This window comes from Drosophila miranda (assembly GCF_003369915.1).
Source record: "Drosophila miranda strain MSH22 chromosome Y unlocalized genomic scaffold, D.miranda_PacBio2.1 Contig_Y3_pilon, whole genome shotgun sequence".
In the NCBI taxonomy this organism is placed as follows: Eukaryota; Metazoa; Arthropoda; class Insecta; order Diptera; family Drosophilidae; genus Drosophila; species Drosophila miranda.
This window is the reverse complement of record NW_022881625.1, coordinates 3,767,812-3,786,435: the sequence shown is the minus strand read 5'-3', so window position 1 is coordinate 3,786,435 and position 18,624 is coordinate 3,767,812. Positions and strand designations below refer to the sequence as shown.

Below are 18,624 nucleotides of genomic sequence, written 5' to 3'. Positions count from 1 at the left end.
TGGAAATTTTAAGCCTCGTTAAGCTTCTGGTAAACCGCCTGGCTGGTCTGCTTGAGCGCTCCATCGAATGGATTAACCTTCGCTCTGGATATACTGGATGCCCTTTTGGATTCCAGGACTACCCTCTTTAGCGCCTTTGAATGGATAAACAAAGTGCATGTCCTACATGGATTACAGCCAAAGAGACCTCTCGAGCAGCAATTCAATGTACAAATGACAGGTTGGCTGTGACTCAAAACAGCAGCTTAAGGAAGATGTAAAGCCAAGCAAAAATATACCCCCCCCCCCCCCCCCCCCCCCCCTCCACCACTCTCCTTAACCCTTAACCCTCTACTCCTTAATCCAGAATGGTACCCAACATTTTGGCCACACCAAGGAGTATGGTGGCATGGTATTTATCGCAAGTCCTATCCCAAACCAACAAAGCCGATCAACTATTGCAAGTCGCAGCTCTGCCCAGGGAAAGTACGTCACCTGACCTGTGATTCGAAACACAACATCGAAGTGGCTCTGGAAATCATTCAGTACGAATATCTGGAGAGAGCGGCACAACACAGAGAACGGCAGCAAAAATCGAAAGCACAGGGAACATAAAGTAAATAAAAATACAAATACAAAACAAAGCCCATGAACGAATATTTCCTCACAGGTGCTGGAATAAGATGAATCCAACTATTAACAATCCACGTTCCCCATTCACCCGCTCGCGGGGTATTTTCGGATCCATGGGATCCTTCGTCTTTACCGACCAGCAGCAGCAGCAGGTTCGCCGAAGGTTCCGCCGACAAGAATGGACTCAATGCGATGCCCTTCCTAGGCCAAATCCACACCAGTCCTCTGCTGTCCCGCCCAATTGGTCCAATAGGTCACGCTCACCCCCCCCACCTTGCCTCCGATGGGGGATTCAGATGGGTGAGCGGCAGCAGCCCAGACTCCCCTTCCCCCAGGACATAACTTACCTCCGGCTCCCCTGCAGATTCCATGCTGTGCCACAGATGGCTTCGATGGGACCACCGCCCGTGTTGAGCTCCCTCTGGACAGGCGGCGCATCTCCGGACAGCCGCGGAGACTACTACGACGACCCCCACGAAGAGTACTCCGACTGCCGCTACGAGGGCGACTACGAGGGCGACTACTCGATGCCACCGAGGAGGACCAAGAGGAGGAGTCGTGCTCCTGTCAGAGCCAGAGCTGTCAGAGCCAGAGCGAGTTCAGCTCGATAGAGCGCACCGAGTCGGACTCGGAGTGGGAGGAGCTCTCCGACGGCCCTTCCCCAGGGTCTCCCCGCTGGAGGCCCTCGGCGCAGTCGTGCTCTCCACAATGCAGCCGGAGCACCGTCAGCGCATGGTGGCCTTGTACCACCTCGTCTTGGAGACCGCTGTGGTCAAGGTCGTGCTGCTGGTGCTGCAACTGCTGTGCTGCGCGGTGTTCTGGCTGGTCGAGAAGACCGTGGGCTTCAACGAAACCGTCGGCTCGAAGCGCCACCGATTGTGGAACAGCAAGTTCAAGCTGCGCACCATCCAGCGCCAGTTGCTGTGGCGCATGGCCAATGCCCGGGGCGACGAGACGCTAGTCTTCTTTGCCGTGCTCATGACCACGCCCTGGCTGTTCTCCCTCAGCCTCCTGGGATTCATCCTGTCCCTGGCGGCGCTCCTGAAGAAGACCGTCGAGCAGCTGGTGTTCCAGTTACGCCTGCACCTCGTGCTCTAGGGGCAGCCATCGAGCAGAAAGCAGCAAGCAGTATCCAATCACACACTGACAGAAGACACACGGCCACACGCCCGACACTCCACCCCTCCCCTCAGAGATGTTTGCACTTCCATTTGGGCATCTATTTTCGTTGATGCTGGCATCGCAATACACGGAATCGTCTCTCCGTTTTTAGCCGCAATGAAAATAGATACCGAAATATTCGAAATTCAAAGTCAATTCCCACGAGAGAGAGCGAGACAGGCCTTCTTCATTTGGTTTACGGCCTTTCTTTCTTCTGCCTTTGGCATCGCCCACTCCACTCTCTTTTTTTTTCTTGCATTAAATTGGCAATAATATGAACTCACCTTCTCTTTCTGCTTAGTAGTATTCCCCTGTCGCCGATAGCCCGCATCCTCTGCGTTCCAGAATCTGCGGAAGTTTCCAGCGGGGGCTACTGGCGTGCATCAGCCGTCGAGTAGATTGAATGGGAACGCTGCCAGCATATATGTACTATGTGTGTGTGTGCCCAACTAACGCAGACAACTGCTTTCTAGAATGAAATATTAATTCATTGGATACGCACACACAGATCCCCTTCATCGCTCTCTGTTTCCCTCAGAGGGTGGCAGGGTACTGGGTGTCTACGCTGCTCGGCGCTGGCCTGTATCTAATCGCGCCTGCCTTGCTGTGTACCCACTGTAGATGCATATTTACATACAGTTGTTAATCAATGTCCGTTGATTGTCGCATCGTTGCTTGGAAGGGGAATCCCCTAATATTAAAGCTGGGATCCTATGCCAGAGCAGAACGCAATACTTTTCATATCCCACCTTGGGTTTCCTTAACCAATCCCACAACTTTCGACATTGACAATGAGGCTTCATCAGCATTCGTTCGCTCACAGTCATTATCATAATGATGATGATAATGATAATAATGTGCATGTGTGTGGTGTGTGACTCTCGTTTAGGACCTGAGCTCAAAAGTGCAAGGGGTATTCATGGGTATTCAAGAGGTAAAGATATGTATCTTTGGCACACCGAAGTGCCGACCCTCTTTCAATTCAAGCTTGTTCACAGCCCAGCGATTCGCAAATGCGGCCAATGAGTATGTGTTGTGAGTATATAACAGCCCATCCGATCCGATCAGGCGATTCATCAGTGAAGATTTTCTCTCCCTTCGCTTTTCTGCCTAGTGGGGTCCCAAGTGTGGGAAAAGCCACGAGGGCGTGAGACTCAAGAAAAGCATGAAGAAAATTACGATTGAACCGGTGACTAGCTCATGGTCTTCCTCGAGCGAACCGACTGCCTTTGTTCAACTGGGACGATGAGGTCTGAGCGTGTCCATCTCGGCCAGTGAGAGCTTGCTCGTAGCGGGTCAGCAGATTGGTGCGGACAATGGCGCCGTTCAGTTCCGCCTGGGCCTTGATGGCCTGTGGGAAAAGAGAGGGGAGAAAACAGTTGGATAAAGCCGAGGAAGAAAAGGAAATATAAACCCACCTGAGTATCGCTGACAGCCAGACCATTCAGGAGATTGAACAGCACAATGGTCATGAAGAACACAAAGAGCAGGAAGATCAGGTAAGTGTAGACGCTGTCAAACTTTATGTCACCGGCATCAAATTCTCCCGTGAGCATCACAATCGTCTTGATGAGCGCCTCGATGGGCACGGAGAATGTGTTGAAGTGACCATCATCTTCTCCCTCCTTTGCTGGCTCTGGCGTGCTGTCCTTCGGAGAGGAGGAATCCACCTGGGGCTTGCCAAACAGTATGTAGAAGCACAGACTAAACGTAAGCACAAAGATCGAGTAGAGAGCAAAGCTCTTGATGAAGCTGCTGGAGACGGCGCGCAGCATGAGCATGTGCGTCGAAATTGAGAGTACTGGCAGGGAGCCAACCAGCAGGCAGAACTCCACGGACACCAGCAGAATGGTGAAGACGGCCAGTATGCGCTGCGTCTCCTTGTCGTAGCTGGCTTCCATGCAGGTTAGGATCGACAAGACAATGAGAGCCACCTCCATCAGGTTCGTGATGGACCTGAAGTACAGCAGCGGCGACATGGCAAGCTGTATGACCTCTCGGATCATGAAATACACAATCCCTATCCAAGAGAACAGGCCGAACAGGGCAGTCAGGCCCGTGTGGTCGCTTTCGTGGAACTTAAGGAGCGTATGCGTGATAATGGAGGCAGTGAAGAGAGAGTAAAGTAGAATCTTCAGATAGAAGATCACCAAGAGGCGGTGCCACTTGAGGAAGAGGAAACTCGAGATTAGCGGGTGCTGCAGCAGGTAACGCAGCTCCTTGGAATCGGCGATGTATGTGATTGGAGTCATCTCGTCCTCCAATTGGTGAGGATGGCCAATGCTCCGCTTGTCCGACTGCCCGGGCTTTCGCTGGCGTCTCATCAGATTCTTGTAGTTGATGATGATCTCGAAACTCTGGTCACCGGGCTTCTCCCCGTTGGTGGTGATGCAGCTCCTCCAGCACTTTCGGGTCCATCTCCTGTATGGGAAGAACTCCGAACGCGCTTCTCGCCCCGATGTACGCTCCCTGCCGTAGAAGCTCCTGTGCCACCTTTGTGTTGCGAACCACACGATCGCTCTCGAGCAGCAGCTGGAAGCAGCGCTGGTGGTCACAGAAGCCGTCCAGCGGCTGCTCACCCTGGCGACTGATAACCGCGTTCAGCAGCTTGGAATGCAATGTCAGCCTCAGCTGCGGATGCTTCAACAGCTTCTCTAGCGCCCTGTGGTTGCCCCAGATTACGGCCAACTCCACGGGGCTGATGTCGCTCGATTTTGAAGGATTAATGTTGATGCCCGTCTCGAGGATGGCCTCAAAGGCTCGCTGCTTGCCCCGCTTGATACTCTCCGCCAGCAGGGACTGATACTCCTCCTGGTTGGCATTGCATTGGTTGTCTGCGTTTCCGCTGACGTTCTGGTGGTACTCCGCGAACTGTTGCTCGAACTGGTTCTCGTCTCCGTCCCGCAGCGTGCGGAGGAGTCGCTCGCAGTCGATCTCTGCTCCGGCCTCGCGCAGCTCCCGCAACGGCAGTTCCGGATACTGATCCCTCAGCATCTGGCGTACCTGCCCGTTCCGATAGCTGTCAATGTCCAACTGTGGTTGTTTCAGGAAAAGTCGGATCAGCTCCAGCTTAGTGCCTGCCTCAATCTTTCTATTCTTCAGCACATGGTGGAGGGGCGTGAACTCGCCCTGATCCACCAAATTCGGAGAGGCTCCGTACTCGAGCAGCAGCTGAATGCAGGAGCCCACCTGAGAGGCATTCGATCGTCCTGGCGATTGGCCTGGGCACCGCTGTCCAGGGCAGTGTGGAATTCCCGTATGTCCCGATTAGCGAGGGCTGCGCTCAACTGGCCCTGCGGATCGATGAAACCGCAGTTGTTAGAGCTCATTCTGCTGTCTGCAAAGAGTCAAGTGAGAATGAGGAGGATGAGCTATGTCTATGTGGGCTTTCGTTAATCTTATCCAACCCACGCTGCGTATGAGTAACTTCTAATGTCGTTTCTATGAAAATGATGCCAGAACCCGCATTGTTAGAGCTCTGCTCTGGTCAATGGAGGGAGGTCTGACCCAACAGACGGTTTCTGTACAGACCTTGAAATGGCCGAAACAAAAGCATGAGAGTGGACCGACCCCCGCAACAAACGGTATTTGACAACGCTTCATGCTACGATGATTTTCACACAAATGACTGTCTGTCCATGGAGCTGGCCAGCAGCTGGAGGCAGAGCCACAGTCAGAGCCACAGTCACAGCCACATCCGCAGCCGAAAGCTACCCCACAGGTTTCTCGAATAATAAAAACCAAATCTTCGTTTTGGGGGCAATTAAAGAAAGCGTCTTTAAGTGGTTTTTGTGGTACCCGAACTACAGACTTAATTTGCCCTCCCGTGTAGTTATTAAATTATAACAATCCAACTGAAGACAAGGTAAGACAAGGCCTGAGGAGTACTCAGGGAGTGGCTTGATTGTTCAAAGTGATCTACAATTTTGAATCAAGTTTGGTGTTCGATCTCGCTCGCCTTTTGGTATATCAAAATTTAACGATCATAAAGAATAATCATAAAATAATCGACACATCAATATCAATTAGCAATCAATTGGTTACGCTTTTTGCTTTGAATACTGTTCCGAATGGAGCTTTAGATAAAGCCCTGGGCAGTGCTGAAATCTTGCGATTTATAGGCGGCTCTTTTCGTAAATTTCAAGGCGGCTTCTTCTGTGGGATCTGATCCCTCCAGCCGTCAGCTCAACGTCTTCTCCGCTCTGTTGTGTTCTGTTCTGTTCTGTTCTGTTCCGTTCTGTCTGCTGTCTGCTTTGATGCTTGAAATGTGTGAGAAATCGGCTAATCACACATGAGACCTGGCTAATTTGAATATTCCCCCACTGATTGTTTATCAATAGCCTACGAATTGGGAATCAGGAAACATCGTCTTCTCTTTTGTAGGTAGCTCTTCGGCTAATGTTGCTTTAGTATGCAAACAAATTGAGGATTGTAAATGACGCCCCTGGGGTCAAAATTTGTCGTTGATAAGATAAACAGAATCGCTCAATCACCTTCCTTAATTGGCCCTTTATTTGATATTTTCTTGTCTCCCACCTTAACCTCTTCCTCATTCTGGTATTTGTTTTTCCACCTGAGTACGAGTATTTGCCCAAGCAATTGACAAACAACTTCATTGTTTGTCCAAGCTGAAGCTCGACCCAAAGTCTTACTAAGACATCGGTTGACAGAATGGCGTAATATCACAATAATTAACAGAAAACTTAACAGCAAACGATTTCAAAAGTGAGCAACTCCTCTCTCAGTCGCATCTGACCCTAGCAATTAAGAGCACTACTTTCAGAAATATTGATGTAGTCAAGGTAATCTATACTTATTGCGAAAAGCTTCGGAAAACACAAATTGCCCTTAAGCTCTTAAACATTTGCTTCATCTACGGAAACCAGTCGAAATCACAAAGTATACGGAGTCTGGAGTGGAATTTTATTCCCTCTTCTCTTGGAGCTCACATATGTATATACTATAACACTGGTAAAAAAAAAAGTCCCCGTATCACTCTGGAATTTGAGAATAAAGTGTGTCACAAAGGAAAGGGAGTCCAACGACATTATTACTAGTTTTAAAAGAAAAATAATAATGAGATTATCTTCATTCGCGATTCGAAAACTGTTTCGACTTCTCATTTTTTCTTTGAGTGAATTTATATTTATAAACCTTTCAGCCCTGTTCTTCTTTCTGTCTGTGGGAACATCTGGAATTTGGAGACAGAGAGAGCTGGAGCCTAGGAAATTGCCCAACAAAATTGTCTCTGAGTTGCACACCGAATCCTCTACTAAAGTTCTTTGTGTTGGTGCAGCTGCAAAAGTGAAATCAGCAAATGACAACACTTCGGAAAGAGTAAGTAGAAGGGGGACAGACGTGATTAATGTAAAGTTTTTAACGCGATAAACTGAATATGTATATGTCCAGCTGCACAGGATCAGCCGCGTTTCTCCGATCGTCTGTCAATAATTTATACTATATACGTACTGTCTTACACTGCTATAACATTCTCACATGATATTTTACCATACCCTTCCCGAATACGTGATGTGATCAGATCGAGAGACCCTCTAGCTGCGTGGGAGGAGGAGAGCAGAGTAAACACTAAACTAAATTGCTTGTCCATAAAGTCTGTTTTTTGGCAAACTGTGCTTGGATTGTTTATCCAATTTATGGCATTATTATACCCGATACTCAAAATGAGTATTGGGGTATATTAGATTTGTGGTAATAGTGCATGTGTGTAACGTCTAGAAGGAATCGTTTCCGACCCCATAAAGTATATATATTCTTGATCAGCATCAATAGCCGAGTCGATTGAGCCATGTCTGTCTGTCCGTCCGTCCGTCCGTCCGTCCGTCCGTCCGTCCGTCCCTTCAGCGCCTAGTGCTCAAAGACTATAAAAGCTAGAGCAACGATGTTTTGGATCCAGACTTCTGTGATATGTCACTGCTACAAAAATATTTCAAAACTTCGCCCCGCCCACTTCGGCCCCCACAAAGGACGAAAGTCTGTGGCATCCACAATTTCGACGATACGAGAAAACCAAAAACGCAGAATCGTAGAAGATGACTATACCTTCTAGAGGGAAAATTCTGAACCAGATCCTATAATTATTATAGCCAGAATCAAGAAAACAATTTCATTCTTTCTCGCTCTGTCTCTCTCTAACACACAGGTTTCATGGTCGGTTTTGCCAATTGCAAAATATGAGTTCAAGGATCTCAGAACCCATCAGAGCTAGAGCAACCAAATTTGGTATCTACACTCCTGTGATATCGGACCTTGACCGTTTTGTGTCAAAATTTCGCCCCACCTCCTTCCGCCCCCACAAAGAACGAAAATCTGTTGCATCCACAATATTGCACATTCGAGAAAACTAAAAACGCAGAATCATAGATAACGACCATATCTATCAGATTGCTGAATTTGGTTTAGATCAGATAATTTTTATAGCCAAAAGGAACAAATCAATTTGCAGTGGCTACGCAGCGCCCGACGTCACGCTCAGACTGATTTTCAGTCTCTCTCGCACGCACTCTTTGTCGTGTCGTTCAATATTGGCGGCGTCTGCCGGAGGAGAGCCATACTGACTTAGTATCGGGTATAACTGTAGAGTTGCGGTGTCCGTAGCAACTCACAACGTTCCCCCTCGTCTATGATTCTGCGTTTTTAGTTGTGTTTTTTTTGCCGCATGGTTTGCATAAACTTCCATTTGGATTTCCATTGCCATTGCCATTGGCTGCCTCGTTAGCTAGCCCCTTAGACCCATCAACTTTTGATTGATTTGATCCGATACGCTACGCTCCTCAGCGTAGCTAATGATTAATTTATAAAACAAAAGATATACAAAAAGGGTAATAAAAGAGTAACGAACAAGATTAAGAACCATTAACCATAATATGTGCGTAAACAACACACACATTTTGAACCGAATCATACAAATGCAAGAAAAAAACAAAACGAAAACAGAAAACAGAAAACCAATTAAAGATAATAAAACTATTATAACGAAAAGAAAAAGAAATGAAAATTCAAGAATGCATAAATCTAACATTTGCAATTACAAAATATTTACTCCGGTACAAAATGGTACATACAGTAAAGATATTCGTTTATACAATATTTACTGTCTATATAACCATTATATACTACTTACTTACTGACAACAAATTATTAAGGGTTTTGTTCAATTTCATTATTCGTATGTTAATAAAAACAATTTCAGACTAACTTAAACTTACAGTCTGCTCTGAATAGTGCTGTGCTAGTTGATTATTACTCGTACAGTGGTCGGATCCAACTGCCAACAGTTGACTTGACCAGCCCCCACTCTCAACCTCCCTCAATAGTAAATCGAGTCCTTCCTTGACCGCATTCCTGCCTAGTGCAGATGTTTTGGAAACGGGACAAATGTGGAAATACAAATAATGAATTTCATTCCCGTTAATGGGGATTGCAGCGACTGCAAGAATTTTCCATTTATGTACCGGTCCTTTTTTTGCGTATTGGTACCACGGCATGTGATACTCATCCATGTAAATGGAAAATTATGAGTCGCTTAGTTTCTGTAAATTTACAGTCATGTTAATGCGTCCATTCATTATGTTTCCTTGCATTTTCAGTTCTTCCAATGCGTCCGTTACCAGATTTTCGGGGGCCTGTACCTTTGTGCAATTCATTGCTCGCTTGAAGGCGACCAATATCGTTGACCAGATCATCGTTACCGACGATACCTGGAGGAAGAAAAGTCTGATTCACCTGCTCCAATGTCATTGCCACAATCTACTCACCCTCAGTGTCGTCGTCGTCAACATCCATAGGCAATGTACTAACCAGCCGGTCCAGCGGTCCACACGGCAGATGTTCCTCTGCCTCCTTGTCCTGATACGGCTCGAACAGATTGAGTTCATTTATGTCCTCATCGAAACACGACAATTGCGACGGCTCCAACAGATTGAGTTCATTTATGTCCTCATCGAAACACGACAATTTATGCATTTCTGAATCTATCTTTTTATCCATCTTGGCGCGGTTCTTGGGTTACTCTTATTAACTTATTTCACTCTTTTCTCTATTTTTGTCGATCGTCGAATAACTCGCCTCAGACTTATCCCAGTATAATATCGCATAAAACCTATCGCAGTATCATATCGCAGTATAATATCGCATAAAACCAGTTGCAGTATAATATCTCGATCGGTTAGGGTTAATATATGTTGCCTTACAATTATTTTATTTTTAATTTTATACATGTTGAAATCAGGAAACTAGACGCGGAATTATGTGATATTTATCGGTCCGTATCGTATAGCAACAAAATATCTGTGAACGTTCTTCCTTCTTGATCGTCGTATTCGAATAAATGTGTGTTGGCATATCGAGTATATTGGTATTTCTTATAATACTATCGATGAGTAAATACCAAAACCATACATGCCCCGTTATTTAAAACATAAATAAAGAACACAAAATAAGACAAAGATGTACATTAATTTGGGAGGTGTAAGAATTGACGGGGTGGACAGTGCCCTTGTTAATGTATTATGCAGGATATACTGGAACCATCTGCAAGGCTGGAAAGTGCAAAGCCCGAAAGCACAGGAAATTGCCAACATGACGTTGTCGTTCGGTGGAGCCCAAGTTTGCGACATAAGTGCAGCAGGAGTGATTAATTTGTACTTTTTTTTTCTGGACCATCAACGTAAGGGTAAGTAAATTAGTTACATTTATATTATAATCTTCTAATACTGTATTCCATTCAGCGGGGACGACGCACGCGAAGTATGCTGAGCCTGTTACTCCGGTGCAGAATATTTCTGCTCAGATGATATCTCAGGATATTGAGGATATTGACAACAATATGAACGGTGATACGGAGGAGTCGGCCACAACTCAGGATATTGAGGAGAATATTGACAACATTTCTGACAATATTCACAATATTTCTGATTATACAGTCAATGATATGGAGTGTACTATTTCTGATGAAATATATGATTCGTCTGAGCCAGTGCACCACGTGGAGGAGAAGCAGGAGCAGGAGGTTCGGGAGGATCCGGACTTAAGTAAGTAAATAAGTAAAATTTAAAAAAAATACATATAATAACTTCTGAATTCTCCAGACATGTTTACTGAAGACATTCTTAGTACTGAAAGTGGAAAGGACAATTTGAAAACACCGTTTTCCCCAAAGGCTTCGCCCCCCGTGCATGGCTGCAAGTGCAAACTATGCGGCAAAATGATTGGAAGGTTGAGCACCTTGGGAAACCACGTAATGAACCAACATTACACAGCAATAAGAGGTATGGTTTCAAGGAATTCGAAGACAATGCAAAAAATTACTGCCGTTTTTAAGGAAAAAAAAAGTGACCGTGTTAAGCCTATCAGAGGAAACTGGGGTGACGGCCGAGTATTTGAGGGCGATAGTCATGCGCAGCGATGACTATACAAAAATTGGGTGCCGCTTGTGGGCCGCCAAGACGGATGCAGAGAAGCTGAAAGACATCAACCAATATCTGTTTGGTTTTTTAATTTTAATATTTGATTTGGCTTGAGTAGACTGATCCAGAGAAGCTGAAGGACATCAACCTATAACTGTTTCGTTTTTTAATTTTAATATTTGATTTGAGTAGAAAAACTCGCCTGTTATTCGTAAATGTAACGACTGAAAATAAACTTGACAAAAAAGGGAGGAGTATTTATATTGTGTGGGCGCCTTTGGGCCAAGAAATCATCAAAGTTATTCACGTCGCACAGTTTGGGAAAAAACTGGACTGGAGTGGAGTCGACTGGAGGGACTGCAATGACACTTGCCGGCTGGCGGCCTCTTGGAAATTTTAAGCCTCGTTAAGCTTCTAGTCAACCGCCTGGCTGGTCTGCTTGAGCGCTCCATCGAATGGATTAACCTTCGCTCTGGATATACTGGATGCCCTTTTGGATTACAGGACTACCCTCTTTAGTGCCTTTGAATGGATAAATAAAGTGCATGTCCTACATGGATTACAGCCGTATAGTGCATCATAAAAGGTAAGAAATCAAGCCACAAATTGAATGCCGAACACAGCAAATGCTTAACCCATGACACCACCAAAAGGGGGAGAGGGAGTAGAGGGGGATGACTGCCCCCTATTTATCCTAAGTGCTTCCTGTGATTTTATCTAAATTTGTACACGGGGAACAGAGGACTCCAAAGAGACCTCTCGAGCAGCAATTCAATGTACAAATGACAGGTTGGCTGTGACACAAAACAGCAGCTTAAGGAAGATGTAAGGCCAAGCAACAATATACCTCCTCCCGAATATTTCCTCACAGGTGCTGGAATAAGATGAATCCAACTATTAACAATCCACGTTCCCCATTCACCCGCTCGTGGGGTATTTTCGGATCCATGGGATCCTTCGTCTTTACCGACCAGCAGCAGCAGCAGCAGCCGGGGCTGCAGGTCCCCCCCGAAGGTTCCGCCGACAAGAATGGACTCAATGCGATGCCCTTCCTAGGCCAAATCCACACCAGTCCTCTGCTGTCCCGCCCAATTGGTCCAAAAGGTCAGGCTCACCCCCCACCTTCCCTGCGATGGGGGATTCAGATGGGTGAGCGGCAGCAGCCCAGACTCCCCTTCCCCCCAGGACATAACTTACCCCCGGCTCCCCTTCAGATTCAATGCTGTGCCACAGATGGCTTCGATGGGACCACCGCCCGTGTTGAGCTCCCTCTGGACAGGCGGCGCTTCTCCGGACAGCCGCGGAGACTACTACGACGACCCCCACGAAGAGTACTCCGACTGCCGCTACGAGGGCGACTACGAGGGCGACTACTCGATGCCCACCGAGGAGGACCAAGAGGAGGAGTCGTGCTCCTGTCAGAGCCAGAGCGAGTTCAGCTCGATAGAGCGCACCGAGTCGGACTCGGAGTGGGAGGAGCTCTCCGCCGGCCCTTCCCCCAGGGTCTCCCCGCTGGTGTCCCTCGGCGCAGTCGTGCTCTCCACAATGCAGCCGGAGCACCGTCAGCGCACGGTGGCCTTGTACCACCTCGTCTTGGAGACCGCTGTGGTCAAGGTCGTGCTGCTGGTGCTGCAACTGCTGTGCTGCGCGGTGTTCTGGCTGGTCGAGAAGACCGTGGGTTTCCACGAAACCGTCGGCTCGAAGCGCCACCGATTGTGGAACAGCAAGTTCAAGCTGCGCACCATCCAGCGCCAGTTGCTGTGGCGCATGGCCAATGCCCGGGGCGACGAGACGCTCGTCTTCTTTGCCCTGCTCATGACAACGCCCTGGCTGTTCTCCCTCAGCCTCCTGGGATTCATCCTGTCCCTGGCGGCGCTCCTGAAGAAGACCGTCGAGCAGCTGGTGTTCCAGTTACGCCTGCGCCTCGTGCTCTAGGAGCAGCCATCGAGCAGAAAGCAGCAAGCAGTATCCAATCACACACTGACAGAAGACACACGGCCACACGCCCGACACTCCACCCCTCCCCTCAGAGATGTTTGCACTTCCATTTGGGCATCTATCTTCGTTGATGCTGGCATCGTAATACACGGAATCGTCTTTCCGTTTTTGGCCGCAATGAAAATAGATACCGAAATATTCGAAATTCAAAGTCAATTCCCACGAGAGAGAGCGAGACAGGCCTTCTTCTTTTGGTTTACGGCCTTTCTTTCTTCTGCCTTTGGCATCGCCCACTCCACTCTCTTTATTTTTCTTGCATTAAATTGGCAATAATATGAACTCGCCTTCTCTTTCTGCTTAGTAGTATTCCCCTGTCGCCGATAGCCCGCATCCTCTGCGTTCCAGAATCTGCGGAAGTTTCCAGCGGGGGCTACTGGCGTGCATCAGCCGTCGAGTAGATTGAATGGGAACGCTGCCAGCATATATGTACTATGTGTTTGTGTGCCCAACTAACGCAGACAACTGCGTTCTAGAATGAAATATTAATTCATTGGATACGCACACACAGATCCCCCTTCATCGCTCTCTGTTTCCCTCGGAGGGTGGCAGGGTACTGGGTGTCTACGCTGCTCGGCGCTGGCCTGTATCTAATCGCGCCTGCCTTGCTGTGTACCCACTGTAGATGCATATGTACATACAGTTGTTAATCAATGTCCGTTGATTGTCGCATCGTTGCTTGGAAGGGGAATTCCCTAATATTAAAGCTGGGATCGACATTGACAATGAGGCTTCATCAGCATTCGTTCGCTCACAGTCATTATCATAATGATGATGATAATGATAATAATGTGCATGTGTGTGGTGTGTGACTCTCGTTTAGGACCTGAGCTAAAAAGTGCAATGCACGGCAGAAAAATCAACACGAGCTGATTCAAAGATATGTATCTTTGGCACACCGAAGTGCCGACACTCTTTCAATTCAAGCTTGTTCACAGCCCAGCGATTCGCAAATGCGGCCAATGAGTATGTGTTGTGAGTATATAACAGCCCATCCGATCCGATCAGGAGATTCATCAGTGAAGATTTTCTCTCCTTTCGCTTTTCTGCCTAGTGGGGTCCCAAGTGTGGGAAAAGCCACGAGGGCGTGAAACTCAAGAAAAGCATGAAGAAAATTAGGATTGAACCGGTGACTAGCTCATGGTCTTCCTCGAGCGAACCGACTGCCTTTGTTCAACTGGGACGATGAGGTCTGAGCGTGTCCATCTCGGCCAGTGAGAGCTTGCTCGTAGCGGGTCAGCAGATTGGTGCGGACAATGGCGCCGTTCAGTTCCGCCTGGGCCTTGATGGCCTGTGGGAAAAGAGAGGGCAGAAAACAGTTGGATAAAGCCGAGGAAGAAAAGGAAATATAAACCCACCTGAGTATCGCTGACAGCCAGACCATTCAGGAGATTGAACAGCACAATGGTCATGAAGAACACAAAGAGCAGGAAGATCAGGTAAGTGTAGACGCTGTCAAACTTTATGTCACCGGCATCAAATTCTCCCGTGAGCATCACAATCGTCTTGATGAGCGCCTCGATGGGCACGGAGAATGTGTTGAAGTGACCATCATCTTCTCCCTCCTTTGCTGGCTCTGGCGTGCTGTCCTTCGGAGAGGAGGAATCCCCCTGGGGCTTGCCAAACAGTATGTAGAAGCACAGACTAAACGTAAGCACAAAGATCGAGTAGACAGCAAAGCTCTTGATGAAGCTGCTGGAGACGGCGCGCAGCATGAGCATGTGCGTCGAAATTGAGAGTACTGGCAGGGGGCCAACCAGCAGGCAGAACTCCACGGACACCAGCAGAATGGTGAAGACGGCCAGTATGCGCTGCGTCTCCTTGTCGTAGCTGGCTTCCATGCAGGTTAGGATCGACAAGACAATGAGAGCCACCTCCATCAGGTTCGTGATGGACCTAAAGTACAGCAGCGGCGACATGGACCTCTCGGATCATGAGATACACAATCTCTATCCAAGAGAACAGGCCGAAGAGGGCAGTCAGGCCCGTGTGGTCGCTTTCGTGGAACTTAAGGAGCGTATGCGTGATAATGGAGGCAGTGAAGAGAGAGTAAAGTAGAAAGTTCAGATAGAAGATCACCGAGAGGCGGTGCCACTTGAGGAAGAGGAAACTCGAGATTAGCGGATGCTGCAGCAGGTAACGCAGCTCCTTGGAATCGGCGATGTATGCGATTGGAGTCATCTCGTCCTTCAATTGGTGAGGATGGCCAATGCTCCGCTTGTCCGACTGCCCGGGCTCTCGCTGGCGTCTCATCAGATTTTTGTAGTTGAGGATGATCTCGAAACTCTGGTCACCGGGCTTCTCCCCGTTGGTGGTGATGCAGGAATCGAAGTGCTCCTCCAGCACTTTCGGGTCCATCTCCTGTATGGGAAGATCTCCGAACGCGCTTCTCGCCCCGATGTACGCTCTCTGCCGTAGAAGCTCCTGTGCCACCTTTGTGTTGCGATACTTGACCGCATAGGAGAATGGCACCAGGCCAGCCTTGTCCGCCTCATTGATGTCCACACGATCGCTCTCGAGCAGCAGCTGGAAGCAGCGCTGGTGGTCACAGAAGTCGTCCAGCGGCTGCTCACCCAGGCGACTGATAACCGCGTTCAGCAGCTGCGGATGCTTCAACAGCTTCTCTAGCGCCCTGTGGTTGCCCCAGATTACGGCCAACTCCACGGGGCTGATGTCGCTCAATTTTGAAGGATTAATGTTGATGCCCGTCTCGAGGATGGCCTCAAAGGCTCGCTGCTTGCCCCGCTTGATACTCTCCGCCACCAGGGACTGATACTCCTCCTGGTTGGCATTGCATTGGTTGTCTGCGTTTCCGCTGACGTTCTGGTGGTACTCCGCGAACTGTTGCTCGAACTGGTTCTCGTCTCCGTCCCGCAGCGTGCGGAGGAGTTTCTCGCAGTCGATCTCTGCTCCGGCCTTGCGCAGCTCCGGCAACGGCAGTTCCGGATACTGATCCCTCAGCATCTGGCGTACCTGCCCGTACCTGCCCGTTTCAGGAAAAGTCGGATCAGCTCCAGCTTAGTGCCTGCCTCAATCTTTCTATTCTTCAGCACATGGTGCAGGGGCGTGAACTCGCCCTGATCCACCAAATTCGGGCAGTGTGGAATTCCCGTATGTCCCGATTAGCGAGGGCTGCGCTCAAATGGCCCTGCGGATCGATGAAACCGCAGTTGTTAGAGCTCATTCTGCTGTCTGCAAAGAGTCAAGTGAGAATGGGGAGGATGAGCTATGTCTATGTGAGCTTTAGTTAATCTTATCCAACCCACGCTGCGTATGAGTAACTTCTAACCCCACAGGTTTCTCGAAAAATAAAAACCAAATCTTCGTTTTGGGGGCAATTAAAGAAAGCGTCTTTAGGTGGTTCTTGTGGTACCCGAACTACAGACTTAATTTGTTCTCCCGTGTAGTTATTAAATTATAACAATCCAACTGAAGACAAGGTAAGACAAGGCCTGAGAAGTACTCAGGGAGTGGCTTGATTGTTCAAAGTGATCTACAAATTTGAATCAAGTTTGGTGTTCGATCTCGCTCGCCTTTTGGTATATCAAAATTTAACGATCATAAAGAATAATCATAAAATAATCGACACATCAATATCAATTAGCAATCAATTGGTTACGCTTTATGCTTTGAATACTGTTCCGAATGGAGCTTGGGCAGTGCTGAAATCTTGCGATTTATAGGCGGCTCTTTTCGTAAATTTCAAGGCGGCTTCTTCTGTGGGATCTGATCCCTCCAGCCGTCAGCTCAACGTCTTCTCCGCTCTGTTGTGTTCTGTTCTGTTCTGTTCCGTTCTGTCTGCTGTCTGCTTTGATGCTTGAAATGTGTGAGAAATCGGCTAATCACACATGAGACGAGACCTGGCTAATTTGAATATTCCCCCACTGATTGTTTATCAATAGCTTACGAATTGGGAATCAGGAAACATCGTCTTCTCTTTTGTAGGTAGCTCTTCGGCTAATGTTGCTTTAGTATGCAAACAAATTGAGGATTGTAAATGACGCCCCTGGGGTCAAAATTTGTCGTTGATAAGATAAACAGAATCGCACAATCACCTTCCTTAATTGGCCCTTTATTTGATATTTTCTTGTCTCCCATCTTAACCTCTTCCCCATTCTGGTATTTGTTTTTCCACCTGGGTACGAGTATTAGCCCAAGCAATTGACAAACAACTTCATTGTTTGTCCAAGCTGAAGCTCGACCCAAAGTCTTACTAAGACATCGGTTGACAGAATGGCGTAATATCACAATAATTAACAGAAAACTTAACAGCAAACGATTTCAAAAGTGAGCAACTCCTCTCTCAGTCGCATCTGACCCTAGCAATTAAGAGCACTACTTTCAGAAATATTGATGTAGTCAAGGTAATCTATACTTATTGCGAAAAGCTTCGGAAAACACAAATTGCCCTTAAACTCTTGAACATTTGCTTCATCTACGGAAACCAGTCGAAATCACAGAGTATACGGAGTCTGGAGTGGAATTTTATTCCCCTTCTCTTGGAGCTCACATATGTATATACTATAACACTGGTAAAAAAAAAGGACTCGTATCACTCTGGAATTTGAGAATAAAGTGTGTCACAAAGGAAAGGGAGTCCAACGACATTATTACTAGTTTTAAAAGAAAAATAATAATGAGATTATCTTCATTCGCGATTCGAAAACTGTTTCGACTTCTCATTTTTTCTTTGAGTGAATTTATATTTATAAACCTTTCAGCCCTGTTCTTCTTTCTGTCTGTGGGAACATCTGGAATTTGGAGACTGAGAGAGCTGGAGCCTAGGAAATTGCCCAACAAAATTGGCTCTGAGTTGCACACCGAATCCTCTACTAAAGTTCTTTGTGTTGGTGCAGATGCAAAAGTGAAATCAGCAAATGACAACACTTCGGAAAGAGTAAGTAGAAGGCGGACAGACGTGATTAATGTAAAGTTTTTAACGCGATAAACTGAATATGTATATGTCCAGCTGCACAGGATCAGCCGCGTTTCTCCGATCGTCTGTCAATAATTTATACTATATACGTACTGTCTTACACTGCTATAACATTCTCACATGATATTTTACCATACCCTTCCCGAATACGTGATGTGATCAGATCGAGAGACCCTCTAGCTGCGTGGGAGGAGGAGAGCAGAGTAAACACTAAACTAAATTGCTTTTCCATAAAGTCTGTTTTTTGGCAAACTGTGCTTGGATTGTTTATCCAATTTATGGCATTATTATACCCGATACTCAAAATGAGTATTGGGGTATATTAGATTGTGGTAAAAGTGGATGTGTGTAACGTCCAGAAGGATTCGTTTCCGACCCCATAAAGTATATATATTCTTGATCAGCATCAATAGCCGAGTCGATTGAGCCATGTCTGTCTGTCCGTCTGTCCGTCCGTCCGTCTGTCCGTCCGTCCGTCAGTCCGTCTGTCCGTCC

The 18,624-nt window shown here is 47.3% G+C and overlaps 1 protein-coding gene and 1 long non-coding RNA gene across 3 annotated transcripts; both read left to right on the top strand.

The window, feature by feature from the left end:
- The first annotated feature begins 717 nt into the window (after nucleotides 1–717).
- On the top strand, nucleotides 718–13,189 carry LOC117194760. Of its 2 annotated transcripts, none has more exons than XM_033399260.1 (2): nucleotides 718–912; nucleotides 12,413–13,189. In XM_033399260.1, the coding sequence occupies exons 1-2, from the start codon at nucleotides 896–898 to the stop codon at nucleotides 13,131–13,133; spliced, it is 738 nt and encodes a 245-aa protein (XP_033255151.1). In that variant the 5' UTR covers nucleotides 718–895; the 3' UTR covers nucleotides 13,134–13,189. The 2 variants fall into 2 exon arrangements, with proteins under 2 accessions (XP_033255151.1, XP_033255152.1); XM_033399261.1 differs by lacking the exon at nucleotides 718–912 and adding an exon at nucleotides 12,268–12,347 and having other exon boundaries at nucleotides 12,413–13,188.
- On the top strand, nucleotides 10,789–11,061 carry LOC117194761. Its single transcript, XR_004474908.1, has 2 exons — nucleotides 10,789–10,823; nucleotides 10,881–11,061. It is a non-coding gene; the product is annotated as an uncharacterized LOC117194761 (long non-coding RNA).
- Nucleotides 13,190–18,624: the final 5,435 nt, after the last annotated feature.